The 17,121-nt window shown below is 42.9% G+C and overlaps 1 protein-coding gene across 1 annotated transcript in view; it reads right to left on the reverse strand.

Annotated features, from left to right (window-relative positions):
- LOC131183931 (calcium-binding protein 2-like) overlaps nucleotides 1-17,121 on the reverse strand; it is a 33,277-nt gene that overhangs the window by 8,842 nt on the left and 7,314 nt on the right. Inside the window, exons 2-4 of the mRNA XM_058154720.1 lie at nucleotides 6,239-6,421; nucleotides 4,334-4,364; nucleotides 2,286-2,420 (exon numbers count right to left, since the gene is read on the reverse strand). Coding sequence (XP_058010703.1) covers nucleotides 2,286-2,420; nucleotides 4,334-4,364; nucleotides 6,239-6,346 — 274 coding nt within the window. The 5' untranslated portion in view covers nucleotides 6,347-6,421. The remainder of the gene's footprint in view (nucleotides 1-2,285; nucleotides 2,421-4,333; nucleotides 4,365-6,238; nucleotides 6,422-17,121) is intronic.

Here is a 17,121-nt window from a genome sequence, read left to right on the forward strand (position 1 = left end):
TAAATGGTTGTCCAATTGCTATTTAAAAACTTCCAGTGTTGGAGCATTCACAATTTCTGGAAGCAACTTGTTCCACTAATTGTTGTAACTGTCAGAAATGTTCTTCTTAGTTCTAGGTTGCTTCTCTCTTTGATTAGTTTCCCTCCATTGTTTCTTGTCCTGCCCTCAGGTGCTTTCTAAATAATCAGAATTTGAATCCTGTACAGTCAGTAGTTTTTCCTTAGCACAACCATTTGCACATTCAGGACATCTTTAATGTGAGGCTTCTATCCTCATTTGAAAACAGTTTCCGCCCCTGCCATCCCATTCCATTGTCTGTTTTCAATAAGCTGAGCCAGTATTTTCAGCTCAGCTGCAACTGCAGCAAGGGCAGTATTACTGTTTTCAAAGCTTTGAAACAATCTGTTTGTGCATGATTCTTTTCTTCATTGAAGGAAATTCTTGCCTCATCCCTTTTCTTGAATTCAAGGCAAACCTCCCACCTCTGTTTAACACATATCCTCTAAGGAACTTTTGTTTCAAGGCAATCACTTGGGGGGGGGGGGAAGGGGGGGAACCTAAATAGCCCCCTGGAGCTTTACAGTCTGCTTGTCCCTGCAGAAGAGAAGTGGAAAAAGCATTATTCTTCATTTCACATCTACTTGCTTTGCCTGGGTTACGGGACTCCTGGGAACACTTGCAATGGTATTGAAAAAGTCAAAACAACATGGATCGATCTTGGCCGAGTACACCCATTTTAGCACAGTAACCAACCACTATGGTTGCATTACAGTTCACAATCTTTTCAGCAAAATCCAGGGTTCTCCAAAGGGTGAGATTTTGATTACATAGCTGGTGGCTGCTATCTAGACTTTTTTGAGACATTCAAAGTCACCCACATACCTGTCGACACCCCTGACAGAAGCTGTAGAGACCAGAGTGGCTCGTTTTCTAGCAACTGTTCAGATTGTTTAAACAACAGCATTCAGACTATTCAAACTGAAAACATGGATGGGGAAATGGGGATGCTAGCTATTTCTCATTTGAGTGGGTGTGTCTTTGTGAGAGAGAAGATTTCATTCCAGTAACTACACAAGTTTGAATTTTACTTGTTCGTTTGTTTGTTTGGCTTTTCCTTACTGGTAAGCCTGAGGAGATACTGATCACTTCATGGCATTCTCTGCCATTCTCAGCATTTCAAACTGGCAGAAGGAGAAATGATTGGGGATTGACTTCAAAGAGTTTTTGAGGGATTGGGGAAAGAAAATGGTTTAAAAGTGTGTTTGGTCTCAGCACTAACAAAACAAAATAGTAATACTCTGTGCAGGTGAGAAAAGGAACCCAAAAAAGTTTCATGGATTTTCTACAATGACTCATATTATTCCACTCAACTTGACTTCTGCAACATAGTTTATATGGTTTATACCATTAAAGACCACTTGAAACCGGCAGTTAGTTCAACGTGCAGGTAGATTGCTTGCTAACTGGTGGTCATTGACAGGATAATATGACATCTATTTTGGAGGCCCTGCATTTCTTATCATGGGTTTCTAGGTACAATTCACAATGCTAGCAAAGATTTAAGATTTGGGGGTTCTATTTATTTGTTTAATTTATATGCTATCTTTCATCAAATTGCTCACAGTTATGTACATTTTGTGCCCATCTGTCATTTTCCTTCACCCTGAAAATCCTTTGAGGTAGATTGGGCTGAGAGACAGTGATTGGCTAAAGATCACCCTGAGTTTCTTGACTATGGATGATCTTGAAAGTGGATCTCTCTCCAGTGCTGTTCTTGTTTTCTCTCCATTAATACTTGTCGGCCTGAGATATTCCCAATCAAGGTAGCTGATAATTTCAAGATGCTCTTCATAACAAGGTGGATGAAAGATTGAGAGGAATCCAGGGGTAGGTTTCAAAACCCGTTGCTACAGGTTTGCTTGTAAGCATGCAAACATTTGTGCACATATGCAACACTTCTGTGCACACATAGAAGCTTCTGCACATGCACAGAAGCATCTGGGCAGGTGGGTGGAGCCTCCTGCCATCACCGGGGTGAACCAGTAGCAACCCATCACTGAAGGGATCAAGAGATGAATGTCAGTTTTAACATCTGTGCTGTAAAAGCAATTCAAGAATGAGAGGCAGTCAAAAGGTATTGCTGATTATAATTCCAGCAATAAAAAGGCAGGGGAGAAAAAGCTCAGAATCCATATTAAAGGTAACTGGAAGACATTTCTCAATGTGACATCCCTTACTGCATAGTATTCCTTAGGCATTATAGACTTATAGAAGAAGGTACGCACTAATTTGTTGAGATAATTCTATGAGTTCCATTTCAGTAGGCATGTAGCCCATAGTTCGCATACATTCTCCCAAGTCCTTATAACTGATGTAGCCATCACGATCTTTGTCAAACTCCCGAAAAGCCTCCTTGAGCTCTGAAAGGAAAAAAAGTTGTTATAACAAACTACAGTTAATAGGCAGGTGAGTCCCTAACCCCACCTTCTGGTCCACAGTGGCAGCCTGCCTGCCAGCCCTTATACCAGGTAACAAGATGCAGCCTGTCTCTTCATATAATTGTATAGTTCTTTCAGTGACAGATCCTTTTAAATTGAAATGTGTATTTTTATCTTCTTTCCAATGTAATGGGCTATTATGTCAACATTGCCATCTTTAACTGAAGTTTTACAGTGGAAGAAAATAATGGGAAAAGTGGGAGAATTGCAAATGTCAGTTGTTCTCACCAAATTTTATAAACGAGAGAGTGCAGCTGCACAATAAATTCTCATTTAGCAGCACTCCCCTTCTTAGCAGGAATGAAGGAATGAAGGAACTAATGAAGATTTAGACTTTAGGTCTTATGAGACCCCCTTTAGACAGCAATGTCTGTTACTTCAGTTGTGAAGCACAGTAAACATTTCTAGCCATAACCATAATCTTTTTAATTCTTGCTATGTTAGAGGAAAAGCTAAGCAAGACTGAAGCTGGGAGAAAGAGCCTCACACCAGAGGGGAAAAAAATTCTTTACAATTCTGTAAAATTAATTTATTAGCATTAATAAATTATCATTAATCTATTAGCATTCATTAAAGGGTAACACCTCCTCCATTACAGAAATGAAATAGTGTTTGATTTTGCACTCCATATTTATTGAGGGATATTTGTTATTTATTCTTGTTATTGCTTCCCATTAAAAGCAATCTCAGTAAAACAAGCTCATGAACCTAAGCAAAATGATGAAACCATACAAAATTAGATCTGTGAAACTTTTCATAACAAAAATGGCAAAAATGCACTATGTCGTGTCCCACTCCTCCGCTGATGGCCGGGTCAGGGAAATCCGAATCAGGCTTGCCTCTGCAGCTCTGCCCAAAGTCCTAGCAAAGTCCTCAGAGCAGGCAGGAGACCAGAAAGTGACTTCAGCAAGATAAGTTCGATTTTGCCTGGCTCAGAGACTGCCAGAAAGCAGATCCTTTATATAGGCCATGGGGTGTGGCTCCATGACTCAGCACTCATTAAGGCCTGCCCCTCCCTTCCTTCTGTTGCCTCCGCCTATCCAGTCTTCTGATGCGAGGGTCACTCCAATCAGCAGCTGTTGGAAATAAACCTTCCTCAGGCTCACATGCTGTGGAGGAGGGGGAGGGGTCTAGCTGCTCCGTTTGCCTGGGCATGGAGCCAGGGCTGGGGCCGGGGGCTGCTCCCTCCTCTGCAGCCTGCTTGGGCATGGAGCCAGGGCTGGGACCGGGAGGTGCCCCCTCCTCTTCAGCTTGTCTGGGCATGGAGCCAGGACTGGGGCCGGGAGGCATACATTCCTCTGTGTTCGGGAGCAGATAAGAAGGCCCCGGCTGCTGTGAGAGTGGGCAAGACACAACACACTACTACACAGGATGGTGATACCTATAGTGGCGCCACATCCTTCTAACAACAGAGCAGTGAGAGAAGAAGGATGAAGGAGACCTGGCGCTATCTGGTAACCATTTTTTTTTTGCCCTTCAACTTGAGTTCTGCAGGAACAGTTGTGGGCTGTTCTGAGATTTTTGGAAGTGAGGGGCGGATTGAGGGGAAGATGAAAATACCTTAAATGACACTATGGAATGAATTCAATCTAGGATTAAGAACTGTTTTCTTTCAGAGCAGGGGAGCATATCAAAATTTAAAGGGGAGCATCATATAAGTGACCAGTGTAAAGCCCTATGCTGCCTTCAGATGCCAGCTTATCACCTGTTTCTGGACCTGTCCTTGAAGAACTTTCTCAGCTGCCTGCAGGGCCCTAGATTTCAGATCAGAGTACAGACTAACCGAGCTTGAAAAGACCTAAAAAAGAATTATGAGAAAGTATTTTTCATTTTACCTTCAATTTCTTCTGTTCGCAGCTTTCGGTCCTGAGGAGAGAATAGGAATAGAGGCCAGTGAAAAGACAAAACAGAAACTGTTTGCCAACTGATGCTTATTTGAACACCTTTTATGTCTGATTTCCCCATCCATTTGTAACAAACAGTGAAACAGGAGAACATTTTGCAACAAGTTTTAAATTAAGGCTAATTTAAAGAATGCATCTAGAATCCAGGATCCATTACTCTGAGGTAATTGAAATTTCAAGGATCTTTCACCAGTTGTATTAGCAAAGTTGTGGCCACTGCAGCATCGCTGCTGATTGCCGCAGTCATTGTGATTGTTATTTCCAGCTACACATTCCTGAAAGCCATAGGATGCATGGTGCAAGGAAAAATGAGAGGGACATACCCTTTGCATCCAATTGACAGCAAAGCCCGACAGAAGATTGGTGATTGGATGCTTTGGAAACAAGACTGAAATTTAAAATTTCTTAGTGGGTGGTAAGGGAAGAATGAGGAGCGATTCAGATGCCTGCTGGTGAAGAAGGGTTGGTGGGGGGCGCTATTGGTCAACGTAGAGTGAGGGGCCCTTGGGGACACACCAGGATGAGGAACACAGGTGCAATTTTCATCTTTTTTCCCACTCCCCCCAGCAAAGTGGCAGGTAATACGTGGGTCAGCCAAGGTGAAGGAGGACATTTTCCCAGGGTTCTTCTGGGAATCCTGAGGGGAGGAGAAAGAATGCCAGCCTATATTATATGTGGAAAGAAGGATAATCCAATGGGCCATGGGTTGTAGTTCCTTTTAAAACTGGGTGTTTTGTGGACACTGACATTGAGCAGGTAAAGTATGGCAATATGTTAAAAGGGTTCACCTAGTTGGAGGATCATTCAAAAGCTGCTATTAAAAGATTGATCTGCTCATTGTGGAGTCTCAAAATAGGAGATTGTCTTTGCCATGAATTACAAAGTAGCTTTAAGAGCTTTGCTTTCCATCACAGTCTTTAGCATCTAACACCAGTAACCTCACTTTCCTCTTTTATGGCATGGTGTAAATATTATTGATTTATCGGGCATGCAGTAACATAATGTGCATGAAACAGCTGCGTATCAATATATCCTTATTAATTATTAATTAATCTTTCCAGTTTCCGAGCTTTTGATATAGGGTCAATGTGTTGTGTCTCGTCCAATCTCACCTCAGCCGGGGTCTTCTTATCTGCTTCCGAACACGGAAGAAGAAATACCTCCAGCCCCCAGCCCTGGCTCCATGCCCAGACAGGCTGAAGAAGAAGAAATACCTCCAGCCCCCAGCTCTGGCTCCATGCCCAGGCAAACGGAGCAACTAGACCCCTCCCCCTCCTCCACAGCATGTGAGCCTGAGGAAGGTTTATTACCAACAGCTGCCGAATGGAGTGACCCTCGTGTCAGAAGACTTGATAGGCGGAGGCAACAGAAGGAAGGGAGGGGCAGGCCTGGATAAGTGCTGAGTCATGGAGCCACACCCCATGGCCTATATAAAGAATCTGCTTTCTGGCATTCTCTGAGTCAGGCAAAGTCTAAACATATCTTGCTGAAGTCACTTTCTGGTCTCCTGCCTGCCTTGAGGACTTTGCTAGGACTTTGGCAGAGCTGCAGAGGCACACCTGATTCAGATTTCCCTGACCCGGCCGTCAGCGGAGGAGTGGGACACGACACAATGAAGTCACTGAAGGACACTTATATACATCCAGGGATTTATAATTTGACTACAGAAAAGGTGCTAAGTGGGATTTCCGAGGGAGCAGAAAACCCTGAAGATGAGCTAATTCATAATGGAGCAGTGGGGGAACTACACAGAGGGTAAGTGAGGAGAATCATACTGGCAGGGCAGAGGGTCAAGAGGAGATATGGTGGCAGCTACAGGAGAAGCAGAGTACGTACGATCAATGAGATGGCGATGCTCTGGCGCAAGAAGATGCAGGCTGGCCCCACCAAGCCATGCAGCATTGAATAATTCTGCAAAGATGGATGCTGTGTGCCATCCGCCATTTCATCCAGCTTGCTGTTAGAAGAGGTTGGGGAGTCAAGAGCTTCTGAGGGTTGCTTATTTTCCTTCACAATAGCCTGCAATTAGGTATGTTTGATTAAAGGCCCTATCCTATCACGCCTGAGGCATGATAGGATAGGGAGTAAAGATTCCTGACTCTTGGGAGATTCTAGTAAAGGAAAGAATAGACGGAAAGGAAAAAGGACAAGAACACAAAAGACAGACAGAGAAATGTTACCAGCTGAGAAATACCGTAACATCCTTCAATTGATGTCAGTCAGCTGATGGTACAGTATATTTCAACCTGCACAACCCTTCAGGGAATCCTTAATGGGAGTCAAAAGCATTGTTTATAACACCAGCGCAGCAGGGTCCATGCTGGAGTACAAGCAGGTGTATTTTCCTAATACCGTAGATCAAGGGTGTCAAACTTATGTCATCACGGCATTGTCATGTGATGTATTGCGACTTCCCCCCCCCTTTGCTAAACCTGGCATGGGCGTGGTCAGCGCATGATGCATCCGGCCTGCGGGCCGTGAGTTTGACACCCCTGCCATAGATGATACTCATGGCACCTACTCAATGCATACACATGATTTTAGGGAGACATAGAATACATAGTCCACTCTTTCCAAAATGTCATACTGCTGGGATACATGCACCAATGTCTCAAGCACAAAAATATACATCCTAACAATAACACCTTTAGAGTAGGTGTGCTCATTTTTCCTAATAATCTCTCTGCTTTTTGTCCTACATATTGTCCTTACAGATTTAGACTGAATTTCAAGGAAATGTGGTTTGGCGAGGAGGGCAATGAATCTTTAACAGGGTTCTTGGCAAACTATGTTTCTTTCCTAACTAGATGTCCTTCATGTGTGTTGCGTTAAAACGCTCATACTTTCTATCCAGCAATGGATATAAAAGTTAAATAGAAGTAAACATGATTTTTAAAATATGCAGTGAAATATTCCTTAAAAGACATTAAAACATGGGTGGTGTAAAAGAATGCCCTAACTCTGAATAAATATTCTTTGCCACATAAGCACACAACTTTCAATTTTTCAAACTCCTCCAAAAACGCCCACCAAGTCTCCAATTTTAATTTGACAAAAAGGGGATTATGAAATCATATGGAGTGCTTATTTACGCAGTTCTATACTGAAATAACATAGACAGAGATAAAAACCAGGCTGACCTGTTCATGAGAATTTGGTTACAGAGACCATCTTCCTCATGCTTTCAAATTTAAAAATCGTTTGGCAGCTTCTCTTTTTTGTTGTTGTTTAGCTTTGGTTGAATGTCTTCTCTTTATCAAAGCTTTGCAAAAGTTACAATTAGAGTGCTTTGACGATTACATAAACATGACTCTTGATAACAGGCAGAAATATAATTCTAGAGGTGATGTTACCTAACATGGAAATGACACATCTGTAGGAAAACAACCAAGAGAACCTCAAGAATCAAAAAAATTCAGCCCTGAGCTACATAGATTCCCTACTATTACACCTAAATATGTTTTTCAACATATATGTTTTGTTTTCTTCACTGAACAATTCATCACACTCTCTTCCCTTCCATTCTTTCTTCAATGTCGCCCTTTCCTTTATTTGATAGTCTAAGCTGGGTACAAAAATGGCATGCAAATACTGGGATATACGTGGGTTCTTCTCACCTAGTCATCAAGAATGGAGATGACTGACCTCGAACAAATGCAAGAATGTGGGAGCGAGCATAAACGATGGGACCCAATTCCATGAACCAATATTTTCTGGTCCTGGGTTACAACTTGTTCATTCCCCCCACTCACTGGATGCAAGAAACAAAACTGGCTAAGGATTAAAACAGGGAGAAAGAAAAAAGCCATTTTCAGCCTCCTGAATTATTCTTGTGCAAAACATCCCAACAATTTGGAGAATTTTTACTTAGAGCAAAAGGATCCTGGGATGATACCTCAAAACCCATTAGTCTGAGACAGGGCAAAGCAAAGAGTTTTTCCACAAACGCTCACCACATGGGGACATTTTGCCATATTTTCCTAAGAGAATTCAGGCCTCAGATCCGGACATTAATGGACAGACACAGCAAAACAAGGAAAGTAGACAAACATGTGCTGAAACAGCCACCTGCTAGGAGCCAGACAGAAAAATGGGAATGCAACAGGATGAGGAGCCCCCCCACTCCATCTTTTTCTCCCTACCTTGGAGAGTCGCTTGCCAAGGGTTTTGGTGCAGTTGCCCATGGCTTCTAAGGCCCCCCCATCCCACAGAGCAGAGCATTGGGCTGCAGGCAGCTGGCGCTGATGGCAGTGGGTTTTTTATAGTAACAAGTGATTCTCTTCTAGGAGGTTTAGTCTCTTTGAGGATTTTCAGGGTTTTTATTGTTGAATATATCTAGAATATTAAGGGAAAGTAAATGGAGGGGGAAAGGCGTAGAGTAGTACCATAATCCTCAGGATTATGCAAAACTCAATAATAGATGGTGCTGAAACAGAGAATGGAGGGGCAAGCAGGCGTCTCTTTCTCTGAGCACAGCAGTATCCCAGGAAGGAAAACATTATCCATGGTTTGTTTCTCTTGCCTCCTTCCAAAGATCATCTCAGTCAGAGCAAACGAAGAGTCCCTGGATCATAAACTGATCTCCCTCTCTGTCAGAGCATATGTGGCCATAATCTCCTCTGTGACAATCATCTATAGTTTGAAATATTTGCACCAAGGATGGACTGCTTCCACTGAGTATAGATGCTGTAGCCCTACTGGCATCATTGGACGTACAAAGTAGCACATACAACTGGCACAAGATCTGAATGAGCTAGTAAAATCCATTGTGTTTAGACACTCAAGGCCATTCTCACCAGAGCTGAACATCTGTTATAAATAACACGAATTCAGGACAGAAATTGGGAGAAAGAAATATTGCAAATGGAAAAACAATTTCTTGTCTAAACAATTCCCCAGTGAGAAATAAAACTACAATTGTAGCATTTATGAAAACTGGTACAAATCGAGGGCTTATTTTAAAAGCATATTTTGATCAACTTTTGTGAGTCATAAAGGCATGCAGAAAAATTCAGGCATGTTTGTTTAAGTATTTAAGGCCTTTCTAACACAAAGTAGTCTTCCTCACCTTATTGAAAATTCAAATATAACACGGGGAAAGGCCCAGGTTTAGATTCAAAAAAATAGAAAGCTTTAAGAGTGGAAGTGTTATGCCAGAGCAATCGCATTTATTGACTTACTTCATTTGTTCAGAGACAATTTGCAGATTTATACAATGAATCAAATTATAACAAATAAAGTAATGGAGTCTGTCCATCTTGCTGACTTCTCCTCTCCTCTCCCTTTTCCCAGCATTATAGCCTTCTCAAAAGAGCAAACATAATATATCCAAAATACGATCATTTCAGCCAGATCAGTTGTGCCTCAAGTGAGAACTCTGGGTTGATTATTTGTCCATGGTTTTTATTTATTTATTTATTTATTTATTAGATTTCTAGACCGCCCTTCTCCCGAAGGACTCAGGGCGGTGTACAGCCTTATTAAAACACATAGGTACACAATAAATTTAAAATACATTTAAAATGAAATATTTAACCGGCCAATTTAAAACTAAAAACGGTCAAACGACCGATATAAAACCCTAAACTATAAAATCACCATTAAAAACCCATAACTTAAAAAACTAACCCAGTCCAGCGCAGATAAATAAGTAAGTTTTGAGCTCGCGGCGAAAGGTTCGGAGGTCCGGAAGTTGACGAAGTCCTGGGGGGAGCTCGTTCCAGAGGGCGGGAGCCCCCACAGAGAAGGCCCTTCCCCTGGGTGTCGCCAGACGACACTGTCGCGCCGACGGCACCCTGAGGAGTCCCTCTGTGAGAGCGCACGGGTCGGTGAGAGGTATTCGGTAGCAGCAGGCGGTCCCGTAAGTAACCCGGCCCTATGCCATGGGCGCTTTAAAGACGCTCACCAACACCTTGAAGCGCACCCGAAGGCCACAGGTAGCCAGTGCAGCCTGCGCAGGATAGGTGTCACTGGGAGCCACGAGGGCTCCTCTATCACCAGCAGCTGCATTCTGGACCAACTGCAGCCTCCGGATGCCCTTCAAGGGGAGCCCCATGTAGAGAGCATTGCAGTAGTCCAGACGAGACGTCACAAGGGCGTGAGTGACTGTGCACAAGGCATCCCGGTCTAGAAAGGGGCGCAACTGGCGCACCAGGCGGACCTGGTGGAAAGCTCTCCTGGAGGCGGCCGTCAAATGATCTTCAAAAGACAGCCGTGCATCCAGGAGAACGCCCAAATTACGCACCCTTTCCATCGGGGCCAATGACTCGCTCCCGACAGTCAGCCGCGGACTCAGCTGACTGTACCGGGATGCCGGCATCCACAGCCACTCCGTCTTGGAGGGATTGAGCTTGAGCCTGTTTCTCCCCATCCAGACCCGTACGGCTTCCAGACACCGGGACAGCACTTGATAGCTTCATTGGGGTGGCCCGTGTGGAAAAGTACAGCTGGGTGTCATCAGCGACAGCTGGTACCTCACACGAAGCCACTGATGATCTCACCCAGCGGCTTCATATAGATGTTGAACAGAAGGCGAGAGAATCGCCCTGCGGCACCCCACAAGTGAGGCGCCGGGTGACCTCTGCCCCCGTCAACACCGTCTGCGACGGTCGGAGAGATAGGAGGAGAACCACCGATAAACGGTGCCTCCCACTCCCAACCCTCCAACCGGCGCAGCAGGATACCATGGTCGATGGTATCAAAAGCCGCTGAGAGGTCTAATAGGACCAGGGCAGAGGAATAACCCCTATCCCTGGCCCTCCAGAGATCATCCACCAACGCGACCAAAGCCGTCTCAGTGCTGTAACCGGTCGGAAGCCGGACTGAACGGGTCCAGATAGACAGTTTCCTCCAGGTGCAGGGGAAACTGATATGCCACCATATTTCTACAACCTTCGCCGCGAAGGTTGAGACCGGACGATAATTACCTAAAACAGCCGGGTCCAGGAAGGCTTCTTGAGGAGGGCCTCACCACCGCCTCTTTCAAGGCGGCCGGAAAGACTCCTCCAACAAGGAAGCACTCGTAATCCCTGGAGCCAGCCTCGTGTCACCTCCTGAGTGGCCAGCACCAGCCAGGAGGGGCACGGGTCCAGTAAACACGTGGTGGCATTCAATCTACCCAGCAACCTGTCCATGTCCTCGGAGTCACAGGGTCAAACTCATCCCACACAACATCACCAAGACCGCCTCAGATACCCCGCCTGAATCGCCACAATTTTGGTCCAGACCGTCCCTAAGCTGAACGATTTTATCGTATAGATAACCGTTAAACTCCTCATGCGTCCCTGCAGCGGGTCATCCGCTCCCCTGGTGAAGGAGGGAGCGGGTCACCAAACAGGGCAGCTGGGCGGTTATCTGCCGACGCAATGAGGAGGCGTGGGCGCCTCGCTTCCCTCAGTGCCACTAGGTAGGTCCTGGTATAGGATCTAACTAGTGTCCGATCAGCCTCTGAACGGCTGGACCTCCAGGAACTCTCTAGGCGTCTTCTCCGGCGTTTCATCCCCCTCAGCTCCTCGGAGAACCAAGGAGCCGGTTTTCTCAGTAAACTTCTCCAACCACAACATTTAAAAGTATCAGTACTCCTTCTATCTTGCTTCTTCAAAGTCTGAGTTTCATTTCCAGAGGGTGTCACAGAGAAAGCCATTGCCTGCTCAGTTTTAATCACTGCAGGTATAGACACATCCTGGAATCTGAATATGTTTTTTCCCCATAAAATAGGCTTCATTGCTACTGTACCAAGTCTAGTCTGAGACTGTCAGCCTTCCTAAATTGATCAGACAGGAAACATGACCAGATAAACTAAGTCTAGCTTATTGTAAGGTTACATTAACAGAATTTTGCACATCTGAAAGTACAAATCTCCCACCATCTCTTTTACAGTCTGAGAAGTTAGGAACATTCCTTTACTGAGTCTCTTCACATTATGCAGTTGTGGGCTATGTCCCCCCCTTATCTGATCATTCCCTAGGCAGTATTTCTTTCCCAATCTCCCAAAGTCATTTCCTCGTACCATTATAGAGGCACATTTCTTGACTGTTGGATCCTATACTGTTGATTCAGTAGATCTTAGATTATTCACCAAAAAGTAGTATTTCAGATGTGTTAGTGCACATTATATTTGTATAGGAAAAGAATGAAAGAATATGTGCTTCTTGGAGATACCATAAAAATAACATTTCATTTCATGTTTTGCAATGCCCTAAAGTTAGCATGTTCTGTGAAGGAGTAATTACATACCTTAACTTGATTTTGAGACAAAGGGAAACCAATCAATGTGCAGTCATTTTATTCAGATCTTAAATGAGTTTGTTCAAGTTTGGGTATGTTTTTTTCTAGAGATGATATGGTTTTCAGGAAGCATAGGACCCCAGAGGACGTCAACAAGGAAGCTTCACATATCACCCCATTTTAGACTGCATGAAGTAGCGTCAAACCAGGAAAGATTGGCTCAACCAAGAAAACCAAGAAAAACGCTAGCATGAATGCATAAAGAACTTTCTGACCAATTGAAATTGGAAAAAAAAGGGATAAGTACAAACAATGGAAAGAGGGACAAATAACTAAAGCAGAATGCCAACAAATTGCCTGAACCTGCAAAAATGAAGTTAGACAAGCTAAGGTTCAGAATGAATTAAGACTTACAACAAATGTCAAAAACAATTTAAAAAGTTTCTTTCAACACATAAAAAACAAGAAAAGTAAAAAAATTATTGATCCGTTAATGGCAGAACATGGCAAGAAAGTAACAGGCAGTAAAGAGAAAGCAGAACTGTTTAATTCATTCTTTAAATCTGTCTTCACTCACAAAGAAAATACAAACTAACTTACCAAAAACAAAACCGTAAAAGACAGGCTAGGAATGCAAATTAAAATAAGCAAAAATAAGGTAAGAGAACACCTGTCAGCTCTAGATAGATTCAAATCTCCGGGTCCTGATGGATTACATCCCAGAGTTTTGAAAGAACTGGCAGATGTGATCTCAAAACCTTTGAACCACATCTTTCAAAGTTCTTGGAATACAGGGGAACTACCTAAGGATTGAAAACAATTATTGATCCGTTAATGGCAGAACATGGCAAGAAAGTAACAGGCAGTAAAGAGAAAGCAGAACTGTTTAATTCATTCTTTAAATCTGTCTTCACTCACAAAGAAAATACAAACTAACTTACCAAAAACAAAACCGTAAAAGACAGGCTAGGAATGCAAATTAAAATAAGCAAAAATAAGGTAAGAGAACACCTGTCAGCTCTAGATAGATTCAAATCTCCGGGTCCTGATGGATTACATCCCAGAGTTTTGAAAGAACTGGCAGATGTGATCTCAAAACCTTTGAACCACATCTTTCAAAGTTCTTGGAATACAGGGGAACTACCTAAGGATTGAAAAAAATTATTTATTTATTTATTTAATTTATTTATTTTGTCAATCATATATAAGATAACAGGTAAAAGTATAAACATAATTTGGATACATGAAAAGAGTAAGTAAAAAGGAATATTAGGATAGGATTCAATACCATCATTCCAGACATTCTTCTAACTAAGCTAAACCAGCTACAGGTACCGGAACAGACTTGTAAGTGGATCACAAGCTTCCTAACAAACAGGAAGCAGCAGGTGAAGCTAAGCAAGATCACATCAAATACCTGTACAATTAGCACAGGGGCCCCCCAAGGCTGTGTGCTCTCCCCACTTCTCTTCTCTCTGTATACCAATGACTGCATCTCCAATGATCCATCTGTTAAGCTACTGAAGTTCGCAGATGACACAACAGTGATTGGTCTCATTCGAGACAATGACGAATCCGCATATAGACGAGAGGTCGAACGACTAGCCTTGTGGTGCAACCAAAACAATCTGGAACTGAACACACTCAAAACCGTAGAAATGGTGGTAGACTTTAGGAGAAACCCTTCCATACTTCCACCTCTCATAATACTTGACAACACAGTATCAACAGTAGAAACCTTCAAATTTCTGGGTTCTATCATATCGCAAGATTTCAAATGGACAGCTAACATCAAAAACATCATCAAAAAAGGACAACAAAGAATGTTCTTTCTGCGCCAACTCAGTAAGCTCAAACTGCCCAAGGAGCTGCTGATTCAGTTCTACAGAGGAATTATTGAGTCTGTCATTTGCACCTCTATAACTGTCTGGTTCGGTTCTGCAACCCAACAAGAAAAACACAGACTTCAGAGGATAATTAGAACTGCAGAAAAAATAATTGCTACCAACCTGCCTTCCATTGAGGACCTGTATACTGCACGAATCAAGAAGAGGGCCGTGAAAATATTTGCAGATCCCTCGCATCCTGGACATAAACTGTTTCAACTCCTATCCTCAAAACGACGCTATAGAGCACTGCACACCAGAACAACTAGACACAAGAACAGTTTTTCCCGAAGGCCATCACTCTGCTAAACAAATAATTCCATCAACACTGTCAGACTATTTACTGAATCTGCACTACTATTAATCGTTTCATAGTTCCCATCACCAATCTCTTTCCACTTATGACTGTATGACTATAACTTGTTGCTGGCAATCCTTATGATTTATATTGATATATTGACCATCAATTGTGTTTTAAATGTTGTACCTTGATGAATGTATCTTTTCTTTTATGTACACTGAGAGCATATGCACCAAGACAAATTCCTTGTGTGTCCAATCACACTTGGCCAATAAATTCTATTCTATTCTATTCTATTCTAGTCCTCAACAAAACTACATTCATATGGAGGGAATGAAGTAATGGGGTTCCCCAAGTTTCAGTTTTAGGCCCAGTACTTTTCAATATCTTGATAAACAATCTAGATGAGGGAATAGAAGGGAGCTCATCAAATTTGCAGATGACACTAAGCTGGCAGGAATAGCCAACACCCCAGAAGATAGGCTCTCAACAGACTTGAACATTGGGCCCTGTCTAACAAAATGAAATTCAAAGTACCGTATATACTCGAATATAAGCCGATCCGAGTATAAGCCGAGGTCCCCAATTTTACCCCAAAAACTGGGGTAAACTGGGGACTCGAGTATAAGCCGAGGGTGGGAAATGAGGCACCTACCGGTTGGGGAAAGCCTCCCTCCCTCAGCTGAGAAGGCTGGCGGCTCCCCCGCCCCGCCCTCTCACTGCACCGGCAGGGCTTCCCCGCGCCGTCCGGTAAAATGTGAAAAAAAGAAAAAAGAAAAAAAACTCGAGTATAAGTCGTATATACTCGAGTATAAGCCGAGGGGCTTAAAAAAAAAAAAAAACTCGAGTATAAGCCGTATAGACCCGAGTATAAGCTGAGGGGACGTTTTTCAGCACAAAAAACGTGCTGAAAAACTCGGCTTATACTCGAGTATATACGGTAAATAAAAGTAAGGTTTTACACCTAGGCAAGAAAAGCCAACTGTACAGTTATAGACTACATCAAATTTGGCTCAATGCCAGTAATTGTGAGAGGGATCTTGGAGTCCAAGTGGACAATCACTTAAAAATGAGCCAACAGTGTGTAGCAGCAGCATCCAGTTTTGGTCACCACAATATAAAAAAGATGTTGAGACTCTGGAAAGTACAGAAAAGAGCAGCAAAGAGGATTAGGGAGCTGGTGACTAAGACATAGGAACAACAGTTGCTGAAATTGGGTATGTCTAGTGACAAGTACTAGAGGTGATATGATAGCAGTGTTCCAATATTTGAGGGGCTGTCACAAAGATGGGGAGGGGCAAACTATTTATCAAAGCACCAGAAGGCAAGACAAGGACCATTGGAAGGAAACTAATCAAAGAGAGAAGTAACCTAGAACTAAGGAGAAATTTCCTAACAGAACAATTAAGCAATGGAATGCCTTTCCCTTAGAATTTGTGGGTGACCCATCACTGGAGGTTTTCAAGGAGAGACTGGACAGCTATTTGTATGAAATGGTATAGACTCTCCAGCTTGTGCAGGGAGTTAGACTAGATGATCTCCAAGGTCCCTTCCAATTGTGTTATTCTATTTTCTAACTCTCTACCTGCTATAGCCAATTATCCGCGAATCATGTACTATTGATAAATTACAAACTGTTCATATTAGCACTGTGTCAATCTGGTGTCCAACAAGGCTTCTGAATACAGTCCCTTTATTGCTCATTTAGCGCTGTAGCTAAATACAGGTAACCCTCATTTAGCAACCCCAATGCGACTGGAAACTTGGTTGTTAAGTGAAGTAGTCACTAAGTAAAACTGCAACTGAGTATATGATCTTACTTCAGCTCTCCTTTGTTTTAAGACCTGCAAAGTTCATAAATGTGAGGATTGGTGAAAAGTTACTTCTTCATAACTGTGGCAATGGTTGCTGTATGAGGCAGTTGCTAAATGAGGACCATCTACACCACTTTCCCCTTTGCCTTAGCGTTGTGTTGTTCATTTTAAAGGCAAAATTGTAGCTTGAATTGTTGATCTGACAGCCAAATCCACCACCCTTTTGTTGTTTGTGTTATTAAATTATAAAAATTGATACAACTCCTCAGGTCTTATTAGACTTACCTATCCAAAGTTACATTTTACCATGGTTTGCCTATTGCAAGCTCCTCAAAGAATAGTTACCTTTTGCAAGCCTTTTAACAACCCTGGCAGAATGGAAACCACACTTCCAGTGAAACATTTTCATTCCACATGTAAGTATCCTTGTGCTCTGTTCTGTGTAATAGCCAGCTTATGCTCCCTTCTGTAGGGTGCATTCAAATGGTAGCC

This window comes from Ahaetulla prasina, chromosome 1, assembly GCF_028640845.1.
Source record: "Ahaetulla prasina isolate Xishuangbanna chromosome 1, ASM2864084v1, whole genome shotgun sequence".
NCBI classification, from domain to species: Eukaryota; Metazoa; Chordata; class Lepidosauria; order Squamata; family Colubridae; genus Ahaetulla; species Ahaetulla prasina.